This window comes from Hemitrygon akajei, chromosome 11 (genome assembly GCF_048418815.1).
Source record: "Hemitrygon akajei chromosome 11, sHemAka1.3, whole genome shotgun sequence".
Lineage (NCBI taxonomy): Eukaryota > Metazoa > Chordata > Chondrichthyes > Myliobatiformes > Dasyatidae > Hemitrygon > Hemitrygon akajei.
Genome location: NC_133134.1, coordinates 10,004,540 through 10,030,038, shown reverse-complemented (window position 1 = coordinate 10,030,038; position 25,499 = coordinate 10,004,540). Strand labels below are relative to the sequence as shown.

Below are 25,499 nucleotides of genomic sequence, written 5' to 3'. Positions count from 1 at the left end.
AGAACTCCGATCTGAGAAGCAATTTGAAAATGGCCGCCGCCGCACTTCCTCTCAAAGCCTCGCTGTCTTCTTCCAAAAGAGGTTTAAGGCAGAGATTGATAAGGGTTATGGGTTAAAGGGGAGATGGCTGGAGTATGGAAATGAAAAAAATATCCATAATTGAACACACTCGATGGGCCAAATTCCCTAATTCTGCTCCTGTATCTTATGGACTCTGAGCTGCTTAGAAGAGCTCATAGAATGTTTTCACTTATGGTACTTAATTAAGGAAGGATATTAATGTTTCTTAGTTCAAAGAATGAACTTTCTCAGTTCAAACAATGTTTATGAGACTTTAACACCTGGAATGGTTAGATTATCTTATCAGGTAAGGTTGTGCAGGCTAGGCTTTTATCTGGAACTTAGAGGGAAAACAACAGTGACTCGATTGAAACATAAAAGATCTTGTGGAGTACTAAGAGTGTGGGCATTGAAAGGAGATTCCCTCTTGTGAAAGAATCCAAAGGTCACTGTTTAATTGGGGCCATCTAATTAAGATTCACAAGTTAATTTTTTTCTGGGGATTGAGAGGCTTTGGCACCGTCTTCCTCAAGAAGCAATGAAAGTAGAGTCTTTGAATAGTTTTAAGGCAAAAATAGACTCCTGATAAGCAGGTGAATAGTTACCATGGATAAACTGCTGTGAAGCTGAATTTATAAGCAGGTTAACTATGAAATTATTAAATGAAGGAGCAGGCTGGAAATACCATGTAGCCTACTCACACTCTTAATCCGCGCATCTGAAAGGCCATTTGGTCCATTATACCTGTGCCAGATTTTTGAAAGAGTTTTTGAATTCCTACCTTTCCTTAAGAAATTTCCCATTCACAATTTTAATCTAATTACCTTTAGAAAATTACTGCTATATCTGTTGAGAATTCCAGATGACAATGAACTATCTGATCACCTCTGCAAATTTTGCCATTCATCTTAAGTTAATGTCCTAAGGCTTCCCACAAGGGGACACATTATATATAATAATGGTTTCATTTTGCTAAGCATCATTCTTAGGACAATCACCCCCTTGTCATCTCAAATCACACAAATCCCCTTTTGAAGACATCATTGACATGTTTTAACGAACATGAAAAACTGCACTTTAACTTTCCATACCAAATGTTATAAACCAGATCAGCCAAGTTGAAAATTTTGTCGTCTTAAGCTTCTACGGAACAAGTTATCACATTTCCACAACAGCCTGCCATATTCTAGCGATTAAGTAGATGCAATACACACAGAGAGTGTCGCTTAATTGTGAAACTGTTGGAATTGATTTTAATGAAGAACTAGAGGCAGGCCCAATGATGGTCACAGCAGCTGAGTGCACAGGGAAGATTTATGAAGACCATAAAACATTATACAACTTTAGGATGACACCAAGTCACCTGTCCTTGCTCCTGGTCAGGTATAATGCCACACAATTCCCAGAGCTCCATAAGATAACAATGAATCAGTCTGCTTCCTTCTTCACCTCAGGTTTAATAAACAATTACAAAACATTTCCAGGCAAGTAACTAAAGATGAAGTGAATGAGTTGAAAAGAAAACAAACATTGAAATAGCAACCTTATGCTACAAAACGCTGCAATTTGTTAATGCTTTAGCCGTCCGTAAAAAAGGCTACCATATCTAGCAATAGCCTATAAATTGTCTGGGAAGGAAAATTAATACCCAGGATACTCACTTCCATTTGTTACTCTTGATGTATGAGAAGTCTGCCCAGCTCATCTTCCAATTCAAATTACACCGGTTTGACCCAGAACAGCATAAATCCTAGTTTCTGGTCTAAGAGTAATGAGCTTGCACCTGTTCAGTCTCAACGACCATGAGGTCCAAGCATTTTCTTTTTTACATGGGTGGCTTTGAGTGTTTTCATTTTGAATTCCAGAAAAGAAAAAGCTGCAAATAGATTATGTGACCTAAAAGTGGATTTCCAAAAGCTCTATCATGCTAACTTTCCTTCAAGTTACTTATACCTTTTCTATTCTTCAAAACAAGGGGAACAATAATTACATTAACCGAGATAAATGTAAACTTTATCAAAGAGCAATAATTAGGATATACAATACAGAAGTAAGCCATTCTCAATCTCCTTCATATAACTCTGTCAGCCATCACAGATCTGCCCAAAGTTTCAATAATTTACTCTACAAACCCATAAATGTGAATTTGTTACTTATTGAGAAAGAGAAGGTCAAGTGGTGGGGGGGGGGGAGGGTGAATAAGAGGACACCCAAAACAACCAAAAAAAAAGGGAATTCATACTGGAGTCAAAATTTAAAAGATGTAGCGGTGTGCTATGCGCAGCGCTGAAATAACGACGCGTAGTCAGTGAGCTACAGTTGTGAAAGAGGTTTATTCAAACTTCGCGGCCTCGCTTTAAAGCCTTCTTGTTCCCGCCCTCCCTGGGCGGGAATACGGTAGGGGGCGCGTATTCACAGTCCCGTCCCGCGCACGGGCTTTTCCCCTTGCTGGTGAAGCAGGCTTGGCGTCCTCTTTGGGACTGGCCTCAATGCCGGCACGCGCCACTTTGTGAGCCGGTTCGAGTGCGCTGGGAAATGGGTCACCACATAACCCCCCCCAGAACCGGCGATACACCCCCCAATGTCCTCAGTCTGGGTCGGACTCTGTTTGGGAGGTCTGCCTCTGCGCCGTGGTGCCTGAATCTCGACCGGCTGTGCCAAGTCCACATGGGCCGGTTTGAGTCGGTCCACTGTGAAAACCTCCTCTTTCCCCCCAATGTCTAGCACGAATGTGGACCCGTTGTTTCTGATCACCGTAAAAAGCCCCTCGTAGGGCCGCTGCAGCGGTGCCCAATGTCTGCCCCGTCGTACAAAAACGAACTTACAGTTTTGCAAGTCTTTGGGTATGCAGGTCGGGTTCTGTCCATGCTGTGAAGTGGGTATGGGGGCCAGGTTGCCAAGCCTCTCGCGTAATCTGCCCAGGACTGCTGCGGGTTCTTCCTCTTGCCCCCTTGGGGCTGTTATGAACTCTCCAGGGATGACCAGGGGTGCGACGTACACCAACTCGGCCGACGAGGTGTGCAGATCCTCTTTGGATGCTGTGCGGATTCCGAGCAGGACCCAGGGAAGTTCGTCCACCCAGTTAGGCCCTTTGAGGCAGGCCATGAGAGCCAACATCAGGTGATGGTGGAAACGCTCCACTAGTCTGTTCGACTGTGGGTGGTAGGCAGTTGTGTGGTGCAGCTGTGTCCCCAAAAGGCTGGCCATAGCTGACCACAGGCTGGAAGTGAACTGGGCGCCTCTGTCGGAGGTAACGTGGGCCAGTACACCAAAGTGAGATACCCAGGTTGCAATCAGCACTCGGGCGCAAGATTCAGAGGTGGTGTCGGTGAGCGGGACCGCCTCTGGCCATCTTGTGAACCGGTCCACGATAGTCAGGAGGTGCCGCGCTCCTCGCAACACTGGCAGGGGGCCCACGATATCCACATGAATGTGGTCGAAACGCCAGCGGGTGGGGTGGAACTGCTGAGGCAGGGCTTTGGTGTGCCGCTGCACCTTGGCTGTTTGGCAGTGCATGCACGTTTTGGCCCATTCACTGACCTGCTTGCGGAGTCCGTGCCAAACGAACCTGGTGGCTACCATCTGGACGGTTGACCTGATGGAGGGGTGCGCTAAGTTGTGAATGGAGTTGAAAACGCGCCGCCGCCAGGCTGCCGGGACGACAGGGCGGGGTTGGCCGGTGGTGACGTCACAGAGTAGGGTCCTCTCACCTGGGCCTACGGGGAGGTCCTGGAACTGCAAACCGGAGACTGCGGTTCTGTAACTAGGGATCTCCTCGTCTGCCTGTTGCGCCTCCGCCAGATCTTCATAGTCTACCCCCTGGGAGAGGGCTTAGATGTTAGGTCTGGAGAGAGCGTCCGCCACGACATTGTCCTTTCCCGAGACATGCCGGACATCCGTCGTGTATTTGGAGATGTAGGACAGATGTCGCTGCTGGCAGGACGACCAGGGGTTGGATGCTTTTGTGAACGCAAAGGTAAGCGGTTTGTGGTCCGTGAATGTGGTGAAGGGCCTACCTTCTAAGAAGTACCTGAAATGCCGGATTGCCAGGTATAGCGCCAACAGTTCCCAGTCAAAAGCACTGTATTGAACTCGGGTGGTCGTAGGTGTTTGCTGAAAAATGCCAGGGGTTGCCAGCGACCCTCAATGAGTTGTCCAGCACTCCACCGACTGCCATGTTAGATGCGTCCACTGTGAGGGCGGTAGGGACGTCCATTCTGGGGTGTACTAGCATCACGGTGTTTGCCAAGGCTTCTTTGGTTTTAATGAAAGCTGCGGTGGACTCCTCGTCCCAGGTAATGTCCTTGCCCTTACCCGACATCAGGGCGAACAGGGGGCGCATGATTCGGGCTGCTGAAGGGAGGAAGCGGTGGTAGAAATTCACCATACCCATGAATTCCTGAAGGCCTTTGATTGTGTTGGGTCGGGGGAAATGGCGGACCGCGTCTACCTTGGCAGGCAGAGGGGTTGCCCCGTCTTTAGTAATCCTGTGGCCCAGGAAGTCGATGGTGTCAAGCCCGAACTAGCATTTGGCCGGGTTGATTGTTAGGCCGTATTCACTCAGTCGGGCGTAGAGTTGACGGAGGTGGGACAGATGCTCCTGACGACTACTGCTGGCTATGAGGATGTCGTCCAAATAGATGAAAGCAAAGTCCAGGTTGCGTCCCACCGCATCCATTGACCGCTGAAACGTCTGTGTGGCATTCTTTAGGCTGAACGGCATGCGGAGGAACTCGAAAAGGCCGAACGGGGGTGATGAGTACCATTTTGAGGACGTCGTCCGGATGCATTGGGATTTGATGGTATCCCCGGACGAGGTCTACCTTGGAGAAGATCCGTGCGCCGTGCAGGTTTGCTGCAAAGTCCTGAATGTGCGGCACAGGGTAGCAGTCCAGTGTTGTAGCCTCGTTCAGCCTGCGGTAGTTGCCGCATGGTCTCCAGCCCCCTGTTGCTTTGGGCACCATGTATACAGGGGAGGCCCATGGGCTGTTGGACCACCATATGATCCCCAATTCCTCCATCCTCTTGAACTCCTCCTTCGCCAGTCGGAGCTTGTCCGGGGGAAGCCTTCGAGCATGGGCGTGGAGGGATGGTCCTTGTGTCGGGATGTGGTGCTGTACGCCATGTCTGGTCATGGCTGCCATGAACTGCGGCGCCAGAACCGATGGGAAATCCGCCAGGACTCTGGTGAAGTCGCTGTCGGACAGCGTGATGGAGTCTAGGTGTGGGGCCGGCAACTGGGCTTCACCCAGGGAGAACGTTTGAAAGGTCTCAGCGTGGACCAGTCTCTTCCTTGGCAGGTCGACCAGTAGGCTGTGAGCTTGCAAAAAATCTGCTCCCAGGAGCGGTTGGGCTATGGCGGCCAGTGTGAAGTCCCACGTGAACCCGCTAGAGCCGAACTGTAGCTGCACCGTACGGGTGCTGTAGATCCTTACTGCGCTGCTGTTCGCGGCCCTCGGTGGGACCCGGTACTCTGTTGCGGGTGTCGTAACTCGTCGGAGGTAAGACGCTGATCTCGGCTCCGGTGTCAACCAAAAAGCGGTGTCCCGACTGCTTGTCCCAGACATATAGGAGGCTATCCCGATGGCCAGCCGCCGTAGCCATCAGCGGCGGCTGGCCCTGGCGTTTCCCAGGAACTTGCAGGGCGGGCTACAGTGGCGGGCTTCTGTGCCCCACTGCTGGTGGTAGAAGCACCATTGTTTGTTGGTCTCCTCACCCCTGCCTCTGGGATTAGTGGGCTCTGCGGCTGGGCCTGGTCTGGTCTGCTGCTGGGAGCATGGCCTGGTGATCTGTGCGACGGACGCCCCACTCTCCTTCTTGGCTTTCCACAGCATGTCTGCCTGGGCCACCACCTTCCGGGGGTCACTGAAATCTGCGTCGGACAGCAGCAGGCGTATGTCCTCGGGAAGCTGCTCCAGGAACACCTGCTCAAACATGAGGCAGGGCATGTGTCCTTCGGCCAGGGACAGCATCTCGTTCATCAAAGCCGACGGTGGCCTGTCCCCCAAATCATCCAGGTGCAGTAAGCGGGCAGCTTGCTCGCGCCGTGAGAGTCCGGAAGTCCTTATGAGCAGGGCTTTGAATTCTGTGTATTTGCTGTCCTCCGGGGGCGACTGTATGAACTCCTCAATCTGGGCGGCTGTCTCCTGGTCGAGGGAGCTCACCACGTAGTAGTAACGTGGCATCTGAGGATATCTGCCGAATGTGGAATTGGGCTTCTGCTTGCCGGAACCATAGGTGAGGTCGCAGTGTCCAGAAGCTTGGCAGTTTTAACGAAACTGCATGAACAGATGCGGCGTCGTTCATCTCCAGTCCAAATATTGTTTGGGATGTCGGGGTCACCAATTGTAGCGGTGTGCTACGCGCAGCGCTGAAATAACGACGCATAGTCGGTGAGCTGCAGTTGTGAAAGAGGTTTATTCAAACTTCGCGGCCTCGCTTTAAAGCCTTCCTGTTCCCACCCTCCCCGGGCGGGAATACGATAGGGGGCGCGTATTCACAGTCCCGTCCCGCGCACGGGCTTTTCCCCTTGCTGGTGAAGCAGGCTTGGCACCCTCTTTGGGACCGGCCTCAATGCCGGCATGTGCCACTTTATGAGCTGGTTCGAGTGCACTGGGAAGTGAGTCACCACAAAGAGACATTTTGCCCCAAATTGAACATCATCGGCAATTCTCAACATGAAATTCTCAATGGGTCTTTTCCTAAGAAATTAGCTGTCCTATGTATAACCCATCGGGTGCACCTTGTAGACTTCACCACAATCCAACTTTTAAAAGTTTCAAAATGTCCAAATTTCACTTAACACTTGACAGCAATTGAATTAGTGTTGTGGGCAAGAGGAATGCACAATTGCACAAGATGATCGCACTGTGGCAATATTAAATGCTATCATGCAGTCTGAAGAAGAGGATTCTACTTTCACTCTTCATGTGGAAGCCCAGCAGCACTGGATCAGAGTAATTTCCAGAATATCATTTCAGGCAGAAAAAAAATGACAGTTCATAAGACTTCTACTGTATATCTACTAATTACTGAGATGCAGTATAAAGTAATCTAGAACCCAGCTTGTCCATTGACTTGTAGGATCTTGTCTATTGTCTGTCATTTGATAACAACATAGGAGGCAAAGTGATGTCTCATTGAAGCCACAAAAAATTACTTCAAAATTTACAACAAAATGCCTGCCAGAGCACTTTGGCAGGCATGAATAAAAAGAAAAAGAAAAAAAAGATAACAGAAATCATGTAGGATTTATAAACTGCTACTGCAGTTTCATTATCAGTAAAATAACTTAGAATGTTGACTGAAGCAATATCGATGTAGACACAAGGAACTCACACAGTTATATCATCTAATGTAAAATGTATATCAAACACCTTTGATCACTATAGAACATTTTTATGTAGAGAAGTGTACATTGGTTGAACATTTACAAATATTAGGCAAGACTTCTCTATTTTAACAATCTATTAAAAGGTTAGAGACAAACTTCAGAATGAAATAACACTCTACATTTTAGTTAATGGACTATAATCAACACCAGCAATAAAGATAAAATAATGTTTACATGAAAATGGTGAATTTTTAGGTCAGATTATCAAATATTAATAGTGCTTAAACAAAGAGCTTTAACATTGTTTTGCCAACATTAACTAGCATGTACCAGTCGTGAATAAATGTCATATAGTATTTTCAACTTACTTGTTGCAATTGAGACAAAGAAAAACAGTTCACTAAGGTTAGTTATTAATTTTGTTTTGAAAACACATTTACGATGTGTAGGTCTTGCATTTATTTGATTTTTTTATTTTGATGCAGTCTGGCTGTGTCATATTTATTTATTTAGTGAGAATAGGCCCTTCCAGCCACATTGCCCAGCAACAACCTAATCACGGGACAATTCACAATGACCAATTAACCTACCAACTGGTACATCTTTAGACTATGGAAGGGAATTAGAGCACACAGAGGAAACCCATGCAATCACGAGAACATACAAACCCCTTACAGACAGCAGCAGGAATTGAATCCCAGTTGCTGGTACTGTAAAGCATTGTAAATCACTATGCTACCACTTTTCCTAATTATTTACTTTTATTCGATTTTTTTGTGTGGGAGGAGGGATGGGGGGGAACATGCATGTTCTGTTTCGTTCATTTTTTTGTGCGGGAAGGAGGAATTTGGGGGTTGATAATTATGCTGCCTTTCTTTTCTTTCTTGGCTTGATGGCTACCTGAAGAAGAAGAATTTCAAGTTGTATACTTTGATAATAAATGAACCTTTTAACCTTATCCTGCAGCAAAGGAGGCCAACATTGACTTTAGATAAGGAGGATTGTCAGTCTTTTTTTCAGGGTAGTGGAGTCTAAACTCAAGGACATGGATTTAAGTTGAGATTCAGAGAAAGCTGAGAGGCAAGCTTTTCCACACATAGTGTGGAGGGCATGTGGAATGAGCTACCGGAGCAGGTAGTACAGGAGGATACAGTACCATCTAAATGGCATTTGAACAGATACGCTCTTAGGAAAGGTGCCAAACTCAGGCAAATTGGACTAATTAAGGAAGACACTCTGGTCCGCATGCACAAATTGTTCCATAGGATCTGCTTCCATAGGATCTGTCATGCACTGAATCCAGTTGTAGTATTTTTCATTCTCTCACCATTTCAAAGAAGACTACTTTTGACTAAAAAGAATGATTTCTATTTTTCCCTCCTTATGAGACCTGAACTGTGCTGGAATGTTCTATAAGCCCCAAATTAAATATTGGGGAAGGGGGATTATTTTATTGAAACCTACAGGATGCCAAAAGGCCTGAATAGAATGGACAAAGGGAAAATGTTCCCATCAATAGGAGCGTCCAGGATCCAAGACTACAGCCTCAAAACAAAATGACACCACTTTAAAACAGAGATTAGGAGGAATTTCTTCAGCCAAAAAGTGGTGAATCTGTGGAAAACATTGCCACAGAGTGCTGTAAAGGCTAAGTCTTTAAAGCACAGAATGCTGAGTTCCTGACTGGTATGAGGGAAATGAGTTACAGAAAAAAGTGGGAGAATAGGGTTATAAAAGCTTACACTTTATAGCTAATATGAGGGTGCATATTATTAAGGCAATTGGAAAGGAGTACAAGGGTGCAAAATGAAAAGGTAGGTTTTTTTTATTACAGAGAGTGCTGGGTACGTGAAATGTGCTGCCAATGGTGGTGACAGGCAGATACATTAGGAACATTTAAGAGACTCTTAGAAAGGCTCATGGATGAGGGAAAATTATGTGGGAGGGATGGCTTAGATTGTTCTTCAGAGTAGCACAAAAGGTCAGCACAACATTACGGGCAATGCACACAAAATGGCTAGAGGAACTCAGCAGGCCAGGCAGCATCTATAGAAAAGAGTACAGTCAACATTTCAGGCTGAGGCCCTTCATCACAACTGGAGGGAAAAAAAGGTGAGGAGTCAGCACCTGTAGATTTTCTTTTGTTTATGATTGTGGGCGATGTTCTATGTTAAGCAATCAGCCATTAAATGATGCAGCAGATTCAATGGGAGGAGCGGCCTAGTTCTGCTCCTATATCTTATAGTCTCATAAAACTGCTCTGCTTTACTGTATGCCAAATACGCAAGGCGGTGATCTTTTATAACCAAGAACTAGTGATTTAAAAACATTATCTGCTTACCGCCAACAGGGTAGTTAATAGAGAGTTCAGCTGACCAGTCAAGCTTGTCCTTAAGATCCTCCTCATTCTCCTGTTGCCACTGGAGTCCAACTTTCCTCCAGTAATCAGAGGCCAACTCCCTGCATTGCAAACAAAAGAGAGTCAAATAAACTAAGATCAAAAGCACAACCATTTTATTTATTAATGTGTTAGTCCCTTTATCTACAATTTTAAGTTTGTTTTCAACAAGGTGGCAGAACATGAAGTACAACTTAACTTTCACAGGTCAATTAGGGTTGAAAATTCCACTCAACCAAGGTCTGGAGACCAGTGTGTCTTGGCTCCAAGCCAAGATAAAAACACCAAAATAAAACCTCACTAATGAATGGAAATACTGTGTGATACTAGTACAGTGTATTACTTATTTCCACCACTAGAAGCTGCTGGTGTTTATCTATAATTTTGCTGATTTCTCATTACTTCTTTCCCCCACCACCCCCAACAAGGCTGAATACCTATTTTTTAAAAAGATCATTTGATTTGTTTTTTCCTCCTTTGGTCATCTTATTCCCTCAGTTCTCAGCTGCTTCAGACACAAGTATTCCACAGAATAGGGTCTAAAATGCCACAGTAGCATGATGGTTAGCGCAAAGCTATGACAGCTCAGAGCGCCAGAGTTCGGAGTTCAACTACAGCATCCTCCGTAAGAAAGCTTGTACGTACTTCCTGTCTGCACATGGGTTTCTTCCAGGTGCTTCAGTTTCCTCCCATAGTCAAAAGACATACTGGTTAGTAGGTAAATTGGTCATTGTGAATTGCCCTGGAATTAGGTTAGGGTTAATTAGGTGGGTTGCTGGCCAGTGTCGTTCATCAGGCTGGAAGGGCCTGTTCCGCACTGTCTCTCTAAATAAAACTATTAAGCAAGACTTGAACAAGACAGATGATTTAAATACTGTCTGTTATTCATTGAAGGTCAAAGGTTGAATGACTACTTAGGTAAAAATAATCTTGTTTTTCCTCATCATTCTTTCCTTCCCAGACATTGAGAAAATATCCTTCTTTTGAGTACAGTTGTTCCCCGGAGAACCAAACTGAATGTAATGAATAGAAACAGAAAATTTTTTAAATCCTCAGCAGGTCAGATGCATCTGCAGTTTTTGGATTTGTGATTTTTAAAAAAACCAATAAACAGCAGAATCACTGACATGAGAAAACCTGCAAATGCTGGAAATCCAAAGCAACACACACAAAATGCTGGAGAAACTCAGCAGGCCAGGCAGCATCTATGGAAAAGAGTAAACAGTCATCAGCACTGGAAAGAAAGATGAGAAGTCAGCATATGAAGGCAGGGTGAGGGGAGGAAGTAGTACAAGGTGTTAGGTTATAGGTGTACTTCTTACTCCCCTCTCCCCACTTTCCTATTGATTTCTCATCTTTCTTTCCAGTCCTGATGAAGGGTCTCAGCCTGAAATGCTGACTCTTTACTCTTTTCCATGGATGCTGCCTAGCCCAATGAGTTCCTCCAGCATTTTGTGGGTGTTGCTCTGCAATAAACAGTGGATGTCATTTCTTCATTGGGCCATAGCACAAAATGGTAAATATCAGCCACTTCAAAGAACGTTGAACTTTACAGCGCAGGAACAGACCCTTCAGCCCACAATGCCATGACAAACCCACTAAATTAGTAATCATATGGTTAACTAATCTCTTCTCCCTACACTACCTATCCTTTCATTTTCCTGACCTTCATCTGCCTAAATGTCTCTTAAAAGTCCCTTATGTATCTGCCACTAAAACCACCTCAGGCAGCACATTCCAGGCACCCACCATTCCGCCAAGGACTGTAAGTCCAGAGGTCTCCTGTCCTGGAATTGAAGACCTGTCTGTGTGTGAATGAGTGAGTGGGTGAGATGGTGGGAAAGAGGCCTGTTTTGCTGTTGCTGTCTCGTACTGTCTGGTTGTTGGTGTCGTTCTATTGAACAACATGAGCATGCATGCTGGAATTTGTGGTCCCCAGCACACCCTCAAGATGTGTTGATTGTTAACACAAATGATGCATTTCACATAGGTTTCGATGCACACGTGATAAATAAATGAATCCGAATCTGAAGTCAAGATTGTGTGTAGCTTGGTGGCGGTATTCCCTTGCTCTTGCAGAACTTGTAGCTCATATATGTCAAACTCAAGGCCCGCGGTGGAATTATCTTTGGCCCGCGAGATAATATCTAATTACTATTAAAGCTGGCCCCAGTAATCGAAGCGCCTATGGCGTATGATATGGCTAATGCTGAGTTTATTCAGGTACCAGGTTTTCAGGGTTTTTAGTGTTTATTCGGCAGTCTTCTTCATAAGAAACGGAATTTGTAAAGTGAAACACTTTGTAGTTATAGCAGAGACTGAGACACATGAGAGCAGGCTGAAAAAACGGAGGCAATGAAAGCTGCATTCGCACGCGTCCGACTGATCCGGCCCGCATGAAGCTGCATTTTGCTCAATCCGGCCCGTGACCTAAAATGAGTTTGACACCCCTGTAATGTAGCTGATCAAAGTCATGAGTTTGAAAAGTGCTCTCTAAGGTGGCTTGCTGAATTATTAGATTTCTTCCTGCAAGTGGTACAAATTACTATTGCTGTGCATTGGTGGTAGAGTGAGATGGTTGTGGATGTGGTGCCTATGTCCTAAATGTTATTGAAGTTGCACAAATCCAGGTAAATGGAGAGTATTCCAACATACACCTGACTTGATCTCTGTAAATGGCGGACAGGTTTTAGGGAGTTACTCACCACAATATTCATAGACTCTGACCTGCTGTTGTAGCACTCCATTTCATTTCTTTTCAGTCAGTGGTGACTGACAGGATATTGTCATGGGGAATATTTGGTGATTAAATGTCAGAGGGGTATTTTCTCTTGTTGGATATAGTCATTGCCTAGTATTTATGTGGTTCAAATGTTACCAGAGCTCATTCACTTTTTCCCTCAACTGTTTTGCAAAATAACATTATAGCACATTTTGGAACATAAAAATTAAAAGCAGTTTGCTTAAGTCAACATTTTCATTTCTTAATCAACTTAAGGACTGACTTATCATAAGAGGACTGGTATGCATTCTCCCAACTTCCCCTTCCTGAAGTCCATAATCAATTCCTTGGTCTGACTGGCTTTGACTGCAAAGATGTTGTTGTGACGCTACCTAACCAGCTGATCTATCTCACTCTTGTAAGCCTTCTCATCACCATCTGCAGTTCTGCCAACAACAGCTGTATCCATGGCAAATTTATAGATAGCATTCCAAATCAGAATTTGGACTAATATCACTGGCGAACGTCATGAAATCTGTTTTGTGGCAGCAGTGCAATACAATAATAAACAATATATAAATTACAGTAATATATAATTTAAGTTATTAAGTAATGTAAAGAGAGACCAAAAAAAGTGAGGTCGTTTATATGGATTCATTGTCTGTTCAAAAATCTGTTGGCAGAGGGTAAGAAGCTGTTCCCGACACGTTGAGTGGATGTCTTCAGACTCCTGTTCCTCCTCTTTGATGGTAGCAATGAGAAGAGGGCATGTCCTGGGTGATGGGGGTCCTCAATAACAAATGCCTACTTTTTTTTTTTTAGGCATTGCCTTTTGAAGATGTCATTGATACTGGGGAGGATAGTGCCCACGATGGAGCTGGCTGAGTTTACAACTTTCTGCAGCTTTTTCTGACCCCCCTCCATACCAGATGGTGATGCAAACAGTTACAACGCTCTGCACAGAACAACTGAAGAAGTGTCTTTGGTGACATACCAAATCTCCCCAAACTCCTCTGTTGTGCCTTTACTGTAACTGCATCAATACATTGGGTCCAGGATTGATTGTCAGAGATGTTGACACCCAGGAACTTGAAACTGCTCACCCTTTCCACTTCTGATCTCTCGATGAGGCAACTGGTCTGTGTTCCCTTGACTTTCCCTTCTTGAAGTCCAAAACCAGCTGATCTATCTCACTGCTATACGCCGCTTCATCACCATCTGCCAATAAAAGTTGTTGCTGGCAAACTGATAGATGGCATTTGAGCTGTGCCTAGCCACACAGTCATGGGTGTAGAGAGAGGAGAGCAGCGGGCTAAGCCGCAGCCCTGAGGTGTGCCTGTGTTGACTGACAGCAAAGGGGATATTATTTCCAATCCGCACTGACTGTGGTCCCTGGATGAGGAAGTCAAGCATCCAGTTGCAGAGGGAAGTACAGAAGCCCAGGTTTTGAAGCTTGTTGATTAGTACTGAGGGTACGATTGTGTTGAACACTGAGCTGTAATCGGTAAACAGCAGCCTGACGTACAGCAGCTATTGTTAATATCCAGCTGCTCCAAGGCTGAGTGGAGAGCCAGTGAGATTGCATCTGCTGTAGACCTATTGTGGCGATAGGTAAAATGCAAGTCCAGGTCCTTGCTTAGGCAGGAGTTGATTCTTGTCAAGACCATCTCAAAGCACTTCATTACAGTAGATGTGTCACTTTGAGGTAGCTCACCCTGCTCTTCAAGTATGATTGTCGCTTTTTTGAACCAGATGAGAACCACCGACTGCAAATGTGAGAGATTGAAGACGTCCTTCAAGTCTCTCGCCAGTTGATTGGCACAGGTTTTCATTGCCCAATCAGGTACACCATCAGGGTCTGACACCTTGCGAGGGTTTACCCTTTTGAAAGATCTTCTGACATCAGCCTCCGAGACAGAGATCAAAGGGTCACCAGATGCTGCATGGATCTGCACAAGGGTAAAATTCTTCTCCCCCCTCAAAACGCACATAAAAGATGTTGAGCTCACAACCAGTCATAATGTTAAGTTTCTCCTTGTAAGTAGCAATAGCCTGCAGACTCTGCCAGAGCTGACGTGCATCCGATTCTGCCTCTAACTTCATTCGGAGTTGTTTCACTGTGCCAGGAGCAGCACAGTGGGCCAAGTACACATTCTTGAGGTGCGCCAGCGTTGATTGTCAGTAAGAGGTTGATGTTATTTCTGATCCACACTGACTGTGGTATCCAGATGAGGAAGTCAAGGATCCAGTTGCAAAGGAAGATTTAGAGGACTGGGTTTTGAAGTTTATTGAATAGTATTGAAAAGACAATGGTGTTGAATGCTAAGCCTTAATCAATGAACAGCAACTAACATAGGTCAACCATTTTAATTCCAATTCCCATTCTGACATGTCAGTCCATGGCCTCCTCCACTGTAACAATGAACCCAGTTTCACGCTGGAGGAGAACCACCTCAAAATCTATCTGGGTAGCCTCCAACCTGATGGCATAATCATTGATTTCTCTAAAGCGGTAATTTTCTCCCCTTCCATTCCCCACTTAGGCTCCCCTCTCACTTCTTCTCTTTGCCTGCCTATCATCTTCTCCTACTGTCCCTCTTCCTTCCCTTTCTCTCATGGTCCACCCTCCTCTCCTATCAGATTGGCTTCAGGTATCACTTCCAGCTTGTACTCCTTCTCCTACTCCCCCCCCCCCTTCTTATTCCGGCTTCTTTCCCCATCCTTTCCAGTACTGATGAAGGGTCTCAGCCTGAAATGTCAACTGTTTATGCATTTCTGTAGATGCTGCCTGACCTGTTGAGTTCCTCCAGCATTTTGCGTGTGTTGTAGTAAATGTAAGTATTGCTGTTGACCTGCTGAGAACTTCCATACTTCTGCAGGAGCACTTTTTCCCAGAATTTCCATGTAGGGTAGTAATCATGTACATGGTAATTTAACAATTATTCTAATTAAAACAAGATGCACACAAAACCGTACTATCTCTTCAAGACAAAATTTTGACCACAAATTAAAAACATTGCTTCTTCAATAATGAACTGAAGTTAAACTAAATTGATATATATAATGCACAACAAAGTGATTATGGCTCGTTTTTAGATTCAGAAGTTGGCTCTCTTAAGCAATATACATATCCTTGTTGAGGTGGAAAAACAATTTTCTATGAAGGTCAAACTACACATCCAAACTTCTTTGAAAGCTTACACACACACAAATAATTTTGGAAACATTTTATAAATATCACTGATTGCAATTAAGCTCCAATATCTTGAAAGCATTTTTAATACTCCCGCAGAGCACGTTCGTGTTGTGCGTGGCGAGTTGCAAATGCTGGGGAGGGAGAAGGGGAGGAATGAGAATGAAAGTCACAACTTCCAAAGTAAAAATATAATTAAGTCACCATATTTACTTGCAATTTTCTATAAAGTTGGGAAATAACATTCACTGTAAAACCTTACTGCCAACAGGTGCTTATATAGTCATATAAAAATGGTTTTTTCAGCAACTAACACTCAGTGGCCACTTTACTTAGCACTTCCTGTACATAATAAAGTGTGTATGCTCGTAGACTTCTGCTGCTGCAGCCCATCCACTTTATGGTTTGACATGTTGTACATTCAGAGATGCTCTTCTGCACACTACTGTAGTAATGCGTGGTTATTCGAGTTACTGTCATTTTCCTGTCAGCTTGAACCAGTCTGGCCATTCTACTCTGACCTCTTTCATTAACAAGGTATTTTGCCCACAGAATTGCCGCACCGGATTTTTTTTTTTGCTTTTCACACCATTCTCCGTAAATTTTAGAGACTGCTGTGTGTGAAAATCCCATGAGATCAGCAGTTTCTGAGATACAGGTGGCCCCCGTTTTTCAAACGCTTGCTTTACAACAGCTCACTGTTACGAAAAAATGACACCCGCCTTGTACGTGTGTTTACCCCGAGAAGGACTACCATGACCATGAAGCCTTGTGTGGGCAGTTGTGTGCACATGCTCGTATCAGCTGATTTTTTTTCTCCAAATCGATTTTGGCTCGCTGTCTTCCCAATTGTGAAACTACACTGTACATACAATATTTCTACTTTATATAGGCTGTATATTTATCACATCATTCCTACTTTTACTATATGTTTGTGTCATTTTAGGTTTTATGCATTATTTAGTATGATTTGGTAGGTTATTTTTTGGGTCTGGGAATGCTCAAAAATTTTTCCCATATAAATTAATGGTAATTGCTTCTTCACGTTATGACATTTCGGCTTACAAACGCTTTCATAGGAATGCTCTACCTTTGGATAGCGGGGGAAACCTGTACTCAAATCATCCCATCTGACACCAACAATCATTCCACAGTCAAAGTCACTTAGATTTCTTCCCCATTCTGATGTTTGGTCTGAACAATCAACTGAACCTCTTGACCATGCCTGCACGCTTTTATGCACTGGGTTGCTGCCATACAATTGGCTGATTAAATATTTACATTAATGAGACAGTGTACAGGTGTACCTAGTAACGTGACCAATGTGTGTATACTGTCTAAATATTTGTCTGTACAGAAATGCTACCTTGCAAGAGAATTTCAGTATTTTTGTTTACCTGATTTGAGGTACCTCATCACTGCAGCTGCTTAGCAGAAGAGGGATAAGCTTGTGGAAGAAGGAGTAGCGATCCCGAAGGTCCAAAAGCCAGCTTCCCACCACTTCTGTCACAGCTTGGCGTACCTGACTCAGTTTGAAAACACAAAATTTTAAGTTGTAATTAAGAATCAAATTTGAGAACATTGACATAAAATTTGTTTTGTGGTAGTACAGTGCAATATATAAAAAATACTTACAATTACAAAATAAATAACGCAAAGTAAAAAGAATAACAATATATTGTTCATGGGTTCAGGGACCAATTGTTTTGGTGCCCCTTGTCTAAGAAGGGATACACTGGCATTGGAGAGAGTCCAGAGTAATGAAACCAGGAATGAAAGGGTTAACATTAGAGGAGCATTTGATGGCTCTAGGCCTGTACTCACTGGACATTAGAGAATGGCAGGGGGGTGTTGGATCTCATTGAAAGTTACTGAATACTGAAACGTCTAGATAAGAGTGGATGTGGAGAGGATGTTTCCTATAGTGTGGGAGTCTAGGACCAGATGGCACAGCCTCAGAATACAAGGAAGTCCCTTTAGAACAGAGATTAAGAGGAATTTCTTTAGCCAGAGGGTGGTGAATCAATGGAATTCATTGCCATGGACAGCTGTGGAGGCCAGGTCAATGGGTACATTTAAAGCAGAAGTTGATAGGTTCTCAATTAGCAAGGGTATCAAAGATTATGAGATCAAAGAGAGGGATAATAAATCAGCCATGTTGGAATGGTGGAGCATAATCAATAGGTCAAATTGCCTAATCCTACTCCAAGGTCTAATGGTCTTTAAATAATCCTAATTGCCTGTAACCTTTGGTGGCTCTTGTAACAAATTAAAGCCTTATACACTTCCCAGGCTCCTAAGGTTGTCATTGCCTGGGGTGGTAGTGGGAATAAGATCCCACTACCTATAAAGTGCTCCAAATGGCATGCATCTCGAACAGTCTCTGACAACCAAGTCCAACTTTCAGCCTTCACTTGTGGCTTAGCTACTAGGCCTAGCAGAACTGTTTCTACAAGAGAAGGAGCAAAGGTGGACTACTGGCACCTCAAAACCAGTTGCTTCGGCACACAGGGCTCGTCAGCCTTGGATGGCAGCCCACATGGGAGAAGGAAAATTCTAATTTTAAACCTCCGTTGCCTTGCAGCTATACCCACCCACGGGAAAGACTTCAGGAGTAAACCCCAAGGAAGAAATCTGGAGCCGGGGTCCCTAAGGTAATTTGATGTTGTTTACAACTTCACTCTGGCAACCTCTGTGACGTCACTGGTGCCAAGTGTATCAGAGCTTGCCCTTCCCTTGGACTGCATCAGTGACGTGGAGAGGGGGAACCTGCTGCAGGGGCAACAGACAATTAATTCTTCAAACTGGCTTGCCCCCTGGAGAGGACACAGTCCACTAAAAGGCACAAACCCATGATCCCCAGGGATTGACCTACACCTATTACTACATGCTTCCCATAAGTATGACAGCCAGAGGGCATCTGATTTCCATCCAGGCAGAGTAGATTGATGGAATTAATATTAGATCAACCATGTTTATAGACAATAGACAGTAGGTGCAGGAGTAGGCCATTCGGCCCTTCTAGCCGGCACCATCATTCACTGTGATCATGGCTGATCATACACGATCAGTACCCCGTTCCTGCCCTCTCCTCATATCCCTTGACCCCGCTATTTATAAGAGCTCTATCTAACTCTCCCTTGAAAGCATCCAGAGCCTTGGCCTCCACTGCCTTCTGGGGCAGAGCATTCCACATATCCACCACTCTCTGGGTGAAAAAGTTTTTCCGCATCTCTGTTCTAAATGGCCTACCCCTTATTCTTAAACTGTGGCCTCTAGTTCTGGTCTCACCCATCAGCGGGAACATGCTTCCTGCCTCCAGTGTGTCCAATCCCTTAATAATCTTACATGTTTTATATAATCTTATATATAACATAATAATCTTATATGTCATATGTTTGAAATGAATGGAGGCAGAGACTAATAGGGCTGAATAGCCAACTATTATTTCTTTTTTTTTCATGACCCAAAAGAAACAACAATGATTGAAAATTTATTAGCTAACTTGATCAACAAAAATCAAATATTACACTACCAAATGCTGTTTCACTTCCAACTGTCCACAGCTATTTGCATCAAGCTCATTCCGAGAATTTCCCTCCCCAACTTATTTTTAAAAATGGTTCAAGGTGCAAGACAATAGAAAACAATAGGACTCAGATCAAACCACAAGATCAAAACACTAATAATACATAGAAATCACTCCCTACTATTAGTCATTTATACTGTGTCTCTGATGTTTCTGTATGGATTACAAATCTCATCAGTCTTGTGAAATTTGGTCATGAGCTTCAAGCTTGAAGCTGTTAGGAACTAAGAGTCAACAATTGTTCCTTATGCTCTTGAATAGAGAAAGATTACTTTTGGCCTTGAGTGGTTATTATGACAAAAATAACACTATCAGCAGCATCATTTTATCACAATTACTAACCAAGGAAAGGAGATAATTTACTCCTGACATTAAAGTTCAGATACAGTACAATGCTAAACTCTTAAGCACTCTCGATTTTTTTCTATGGTTTCAGATGACATGGCCTCCACAGAACCCTGATTTCAATATCAAGGATGTCTGGGATTACCTAGAGAGGCAGAAGCAAGTGAGATAGCCAAAGTCTGCAGAAGAATACAACAAATTTTCCATAACGCTTGGAACAACCTACCAGTCAATTTTCTTATAAAACTGCATAGCAATGTACCTAAGAGAACTGATTCAGTTTTAAAGGCAAAGGGTGGCCACACCAAATATTTGATTTGATGCTTACTGCTCTTTATAGTAATGTTTTTGATATTTATAAACTTTTCATTTCATTATTTTTGATAGCATCTTCACTTTACTGATCTTTTTTACATGTGCCCAAGACTTTGGAACAGTACTGTACTTCACAGGTTATACCATGGGCCAGAAGTTAAGTACCAGTTAAGGAAGTTTCAAATTTTTGCAATCAGAATATTTCTGAAAAGAAACTTACACTGTCAATTAATTAAGAATAGTTTACAAAGGTATGTTGAATCCAAAAGTGCATGCAGATTTTTAAAGCAAATGTTTTAACATGGAAAGAAATTGGATTTACATCCCCTAATCCAATTATCCACCTCCTTCCAATTGTACTTTATGTTAAATGTGCACAAACACTCAGTGGCTACTTTATTAGGTACATCTGCTCCTTAATGCAAATATCTAATCAGCCAATCATGTGGCAGCAACGCAATGCACAAAAGCATGCAGAAATATTCAAGAAGTTCAGTTGTTGCTCTGAGCAAATACTAACACGGGGAAGAAATGTGATCCAAGTGAGTTTGACCGTGGTGCCAGATGGGGTGGTTTGTATATCTCAGAAACTGTTAATCTCCTATGATTTTCACACACAAGTCTCTAGAGTTCATAGAGAATGGTATGGAAAACAAAAAACAACATCCAGTGCGTGGCAGTTCTATGAGTGAAAATGCCTTACTAATGGGAGAGGTCAGAGGAGAATTGCCATACTGGCTCAAGCTGACAAGAAGGCAACAGTCACTCAAATGATCATGCATTATAACATTGGTGTGCAGAAGAACATCTCTGAACACACAACACGTTCGACTTTGAAGTGACAGGGCTACAGCAACAGAAGATCACAAACATACACTCAGTGGCCACTTTGTTAGGTATAGGAGATAACTAATAAAGTGGCCACTGAGTGCATTTGACTCCTGCATACAGTAGCAATGGAAATTGATGAGAACACAATGTAGTTTGACTCTTTTGACTCTTGCCTATTATAGAAAGAGCAAAAAAATCAACTTTCCCTTTGATCCACGGAAGAAAATATATAACCTCTTTTGGATAAAAACATTTTCTTATCTTGCTTCCTTCTCTATAATTTGAGATAATGATCCAAAATAGAATAAAAAGAAAAGATCCTTGGAAAAAATAAACTTGAGCGTTGATCGATGAATCAATAATGCAGCAGTCTTTTGGAAAACCTTTTACACTGACATCAGTCAAGGGTTATTTATGGTATGGTCCAGGATACCAAGATAAATCACCCGCTTTGCATCAAACAGTACAATGTGATCTCTCACAGTCACTTCCCTGGGTTTACTGCTTTTCCACAACTAATTTGATTGAGTTTTTTGACAAGGTTGCATCAAGGTAGAGCTGAAGATGTTATCTATATGGATTTTAGTAAGGTGTTTGACAAGGTCCCTTATGGGAGGCACATTCAGAAGGTTAAGATGCATGGGATTCATGGTGAATTGGCTGTTTGGATTCAGAAATGGCTTATCCATAGAAGACACAGAAGCTTATTCTAGCTGGAGGTCTGTGATGAGTGGTGTTCCACAGGGAACTGTACTGGGATCTCTTTTGTTTGTGATTGTATATAAATGACCTGGATGAAAATGTAGATGGGTGGGTGAGTAAGTTTGCAGATCTTACAAAGATAGTGTTGAAGGCTGGTAAAAAATACAGTCTGATATAAATCAGATATGGGTGGAGAAATTACAGATGGAGTTTAACCCAGCCAAATGCAAAATTTTGCACCTTGATTTGTCAAATGTAAAGAGTTATTACACTGTTAAGGGCAAGATCCCTAACAAGCAGAGCAGAGGCACCTTAGGGTGTGTGTTGGAGCATGGCCAAGTGGTTAAAGCGTTCGTCTAGTGATCTGAAGGTCGCTAGTTCGAGCCTTGGCTGAGGCTGCGTGTGTATCATTGAGCAAGGCACTTAACCACACATTGATAGTGCCAAGCTGTATGGGTCCTAATGCCCTTCCCTTGGACAACATCGGTGGCGTGGAGAGGGGAGACTTGCAGCTTGGGCAACTAAGCTGCAAGTCTAAGCTTAAAAAAAAGGCCTTGCCCAGGCTTGCGCCCTGGAAAGTTTCCAAGGCGCAAATCCATGGTCTATCGAGACTAATGGAGGCCTACACACTTAGGGTCCAAATTCATAGCTCCCTGAAAGTGGCTACACAGGTTGATAAGGTGGTTAAAAAAGTATAGAGCATGCCTGTGTTTATTAGTTGAGGCACTGAGTTCAATAGTCAGGAAGTTATATTGCAGCTTTATAAAACTCTAGTTAGACCACATATGGAGTATTGCCTACAATTCTGGTTGCCCCATTATAAGGATGTTGAGGCTTTGGAGAGGGTGCAGAAGAGGTTTACTTGGATGCTGCCTGGATTAGAGGGCACGTGCTATAATAAGAGGTTGGACAAACTTGGGTTGTTTCCTCAGTGGAAGCTGAGGGGAGATATAGAGGTTTATAAGATTATGAGAGGCATAGATAGAGTAGACAGACAGTAAGTGGTGATAATCTCTGTGTAGATACCACAGTTGCATTTGCCTTCTTTTTGAAGATATCAACCTGTACACAAGTTTTGTTAAAGGGCTTAATTACTCAATTTTCTTGCTCAATGACAAGTGTCATCCCAAAGTTGGAACCTGCAAATGGCACCCTTTTCCACCAAAATGATTGAGAATATAAAAGTTTTCTGTGTTTTGTTAGCCTCATAGCTCATCAGGTTATAAAAATGATTATTTTTAAATAAACAAACAAAACTGTGACACATAGACTGTACTGCAGATGCCTCCTTGATTCAGGCTTAGAGATTCAAAGCACATTTATTACTAATGTATGTATATAGCATACAATCTTGAGATTCGTTCTTCTGTAGGTAGCCACAAAACAATGAAAACACCGTGGAACTTATTCAAAGAAAACATCAAACCTCCAACACATGGAAAAAAAGAACAAATGGCAAAAAGTTAGAGGATAACACACAGAATATTAAACATCAAACTGCAGAGTCCTTGAAACGATCTAGGAGTATTCAGCTCAGTCCAGTCTAGCACTGTGTCATTCATTGACTGTACTCTGCAGGGCCAGTCTGTACCAAAGTGCCCTGGTCCACGCCAAAGCACCCCAATCAAATCGTGCAAAATAGCATAAGAAGAGTAACTAGAATCCAGAAACACATACAACATGAACCACATAGTCCTCCAAAAGCGAGTCAACAGCCATAAGTCGTGCCGATCAAACCTCAAAGCATGGGACCTAAGAACCCTGCATCTTTCTTCAATGGGGGGAGGGGTCAAACACAGGCAGACTGCGCTGGACACCCGCTCCCTTCTGCTCTTGTCCTCGTCAAGTTTAATCTTGCTTGATGATTTCATCAGCAAGAAGTAATGGAGCCGAACATGGTTTCATGCTCCGCCTTTAGGCCGCACACTCCGCTTTCAACCTCGGCAAATTCCCCCAGAGAAGGCAAAAGCACCAGATCGCTCAGTCGGCCCAAAAACAAATAATCAAAATGCAAACTATAGCTCCAACTGCATGCAATTTAGTAGTGGAAGCATATTTAAAAGTAGTAGTAGTAATTTTTAAAGCTATTAGCAGGACTTTGCCATTGGTTGCATTGGTCTCTGGTGCCATTTCAAAGGAAACAGGCAGTTACTGGTTACTATTAAACAAAAGCTCCAAGAGCAGGTAATGTAGGCATTGATGTTATAATGTCGCTCCACAATGAGCCTGTGCATGAGCCAGCTTCAAGACTCATGCTAGGAAGATGATGATTATTTTAGGAGCTTGAGCAGTTAAGGGCTCCTAGGTTCCCACTGAATGATCATCCAGAATGAGCCGGTGCCTTTATGAAAAAAGCAGTAGAAAACATTTAAACATGGTTTAAACATTCTTACTGTATGGCAAGAGTGTCACCCACCAGGCCGAGGTTGGCTCATGGGGTTGTAAGTGAGGACAAGAGGATCTTTATCCCTGTTAGGTAGCGGGAAGATGGGGTGAGCGCAGATGTCGGGGAAACGGAGGAGATACGGGCAAGGGAAGCCTCAATGCTGGAGGAGGAGCATCCTTTTCCAACAAAGTAATTTAGGGTATAATATCTTTTTTTTGTAACTTATCAGATAATGATAATTGAATGATCTATTTTAAATAAGCAATCAAATCAGCTATGGTTTAACAAAATCTGTACCACCCATTTATGAATAAAGGTATTTTCTATTGCTCTGTTAAATGAAGGAAGAAATTCTAGGATAAATTTCATGATCTTTTGAAGCTTTGCTGCTAGAAACTCACTTGTTCTGTTTATTGGGGCTGGAAACGGAAAACTGCAATCACTAAGCACAGAGGCCTTCTGGTGTCAAAAAAAGCAACAAATAGTAACAGAGTTTTCCCTCACCAGTGGTGCATCATCAAAGAGACGCTGTGCCAAATGAGAGAGAACATCATCGACAGACTTTCCACTGCCGTACTGAATGACTGCTCCCGTTGTCCGAATGATGGACACGCGGACCTTTGAATGCTGATGGGAGATGGTCTGCATCAACGGCTTTATTAGAGATTCAGACTGCATGTGAAAAGTTTCTGAAAAAGAAAAAGTGAAGTAACAATGAACAATTATGACTTTTGGGCAGATTTCCACCAGAGGAGAAATGGGTTTTAGTTTTGCATTCATATGGTTTTTTTTTTTAAAAACTCAGTTCTACAAGTGACTTACAATAGATCTCTTAAAAACATCACTGCTCTTTTTTGCCAATTGAATGTGTAAAGTAAACATCTTCCATAGCAAATGGGTTCATTTTTCTTGAAAGGTTTGCTGAGCTTTGCATGCAACAATTTTGAAGGCACAGTCCCAGTGACCTCAGTAGCAGCAGCTTTCAAATCTCAACAGCAGTATGTGACATTAAACTACCTTATTCATCCAGAAACACATACATTCAAAATCAAGATGAAAACTTTTCATGACGTAAATGTCACTATCACAGAGGAACTGCTGCAAATCCTTGTAATGGAGTTTGTTTCAATGTGGCATCAGTTGGTGTTTGCAGTGAAATGAAATAAAAAGGCTGAGCATGGAAATATTTTTAAAGTGGACAAGGATTATAATTCCACAAGTGAAATTAACTACACACAACCCTAATATTTATTTTCTTGCAGGCATACACAATAAATCCAAAATAGAATGATCATAATAGAATCAATGAAAAACTGCATCAACATAGGCATTTAATCAGTGAGCAAAAGACAACAAATTGTGCAAATGCAAAAAGAAAGGAACAATAATAAGTAATAAATATCAAGAACATGAGATACAGTAGTCCTTGATAGCGAGTCCATAGGTTGTGAGAACATTTCAGTGATGGGGCGAGTGAAGTTAACTCCTTTGGTTCAGGAGCCTGATGGTTGAAGAATTACAACTGTTCCTGAACCTGGTGGTGTGAGTTCTGATGTCAGCAGTGAGAAGAGAGCATGTCCTGGGTGATGGGGGTCCCCGATGACGGATGCTGCTTTCCTGTGACA

General features: G+C 43.2%; 1 protein-coding gene across 1 annotated transcript in view; it reads right to left on the bottom strand.

Annotated features, from left to right (window-relative positions):
- Positions 1-25,499, bottom strand: part of LOC140735307 (dynein axonemal assembly factor 5-like) — a 167,240-nt gene that overhangs the window by 132,459 nt on the left and 9,282 nt on the right. The window contains exons 2-4 of the mRNA XM_073060195.1: positions 24,379-24,563; positions 17,104-17,228; positions 9,735-9,853 (exon numbers count right to left, since the gene is read on the bottom strand). Of these exons, the coding sequence (XP_072916296.1) occupies positions 9,735-9,853; positions 17,104-17,228; positions 24,379-24,563 (429 nt within the window). The remainder of the gene's footprint in view (positions 1-9,734; positions 9,854-17,103; positions 17,229-24,378; positions 24,564-25,499) is intronic.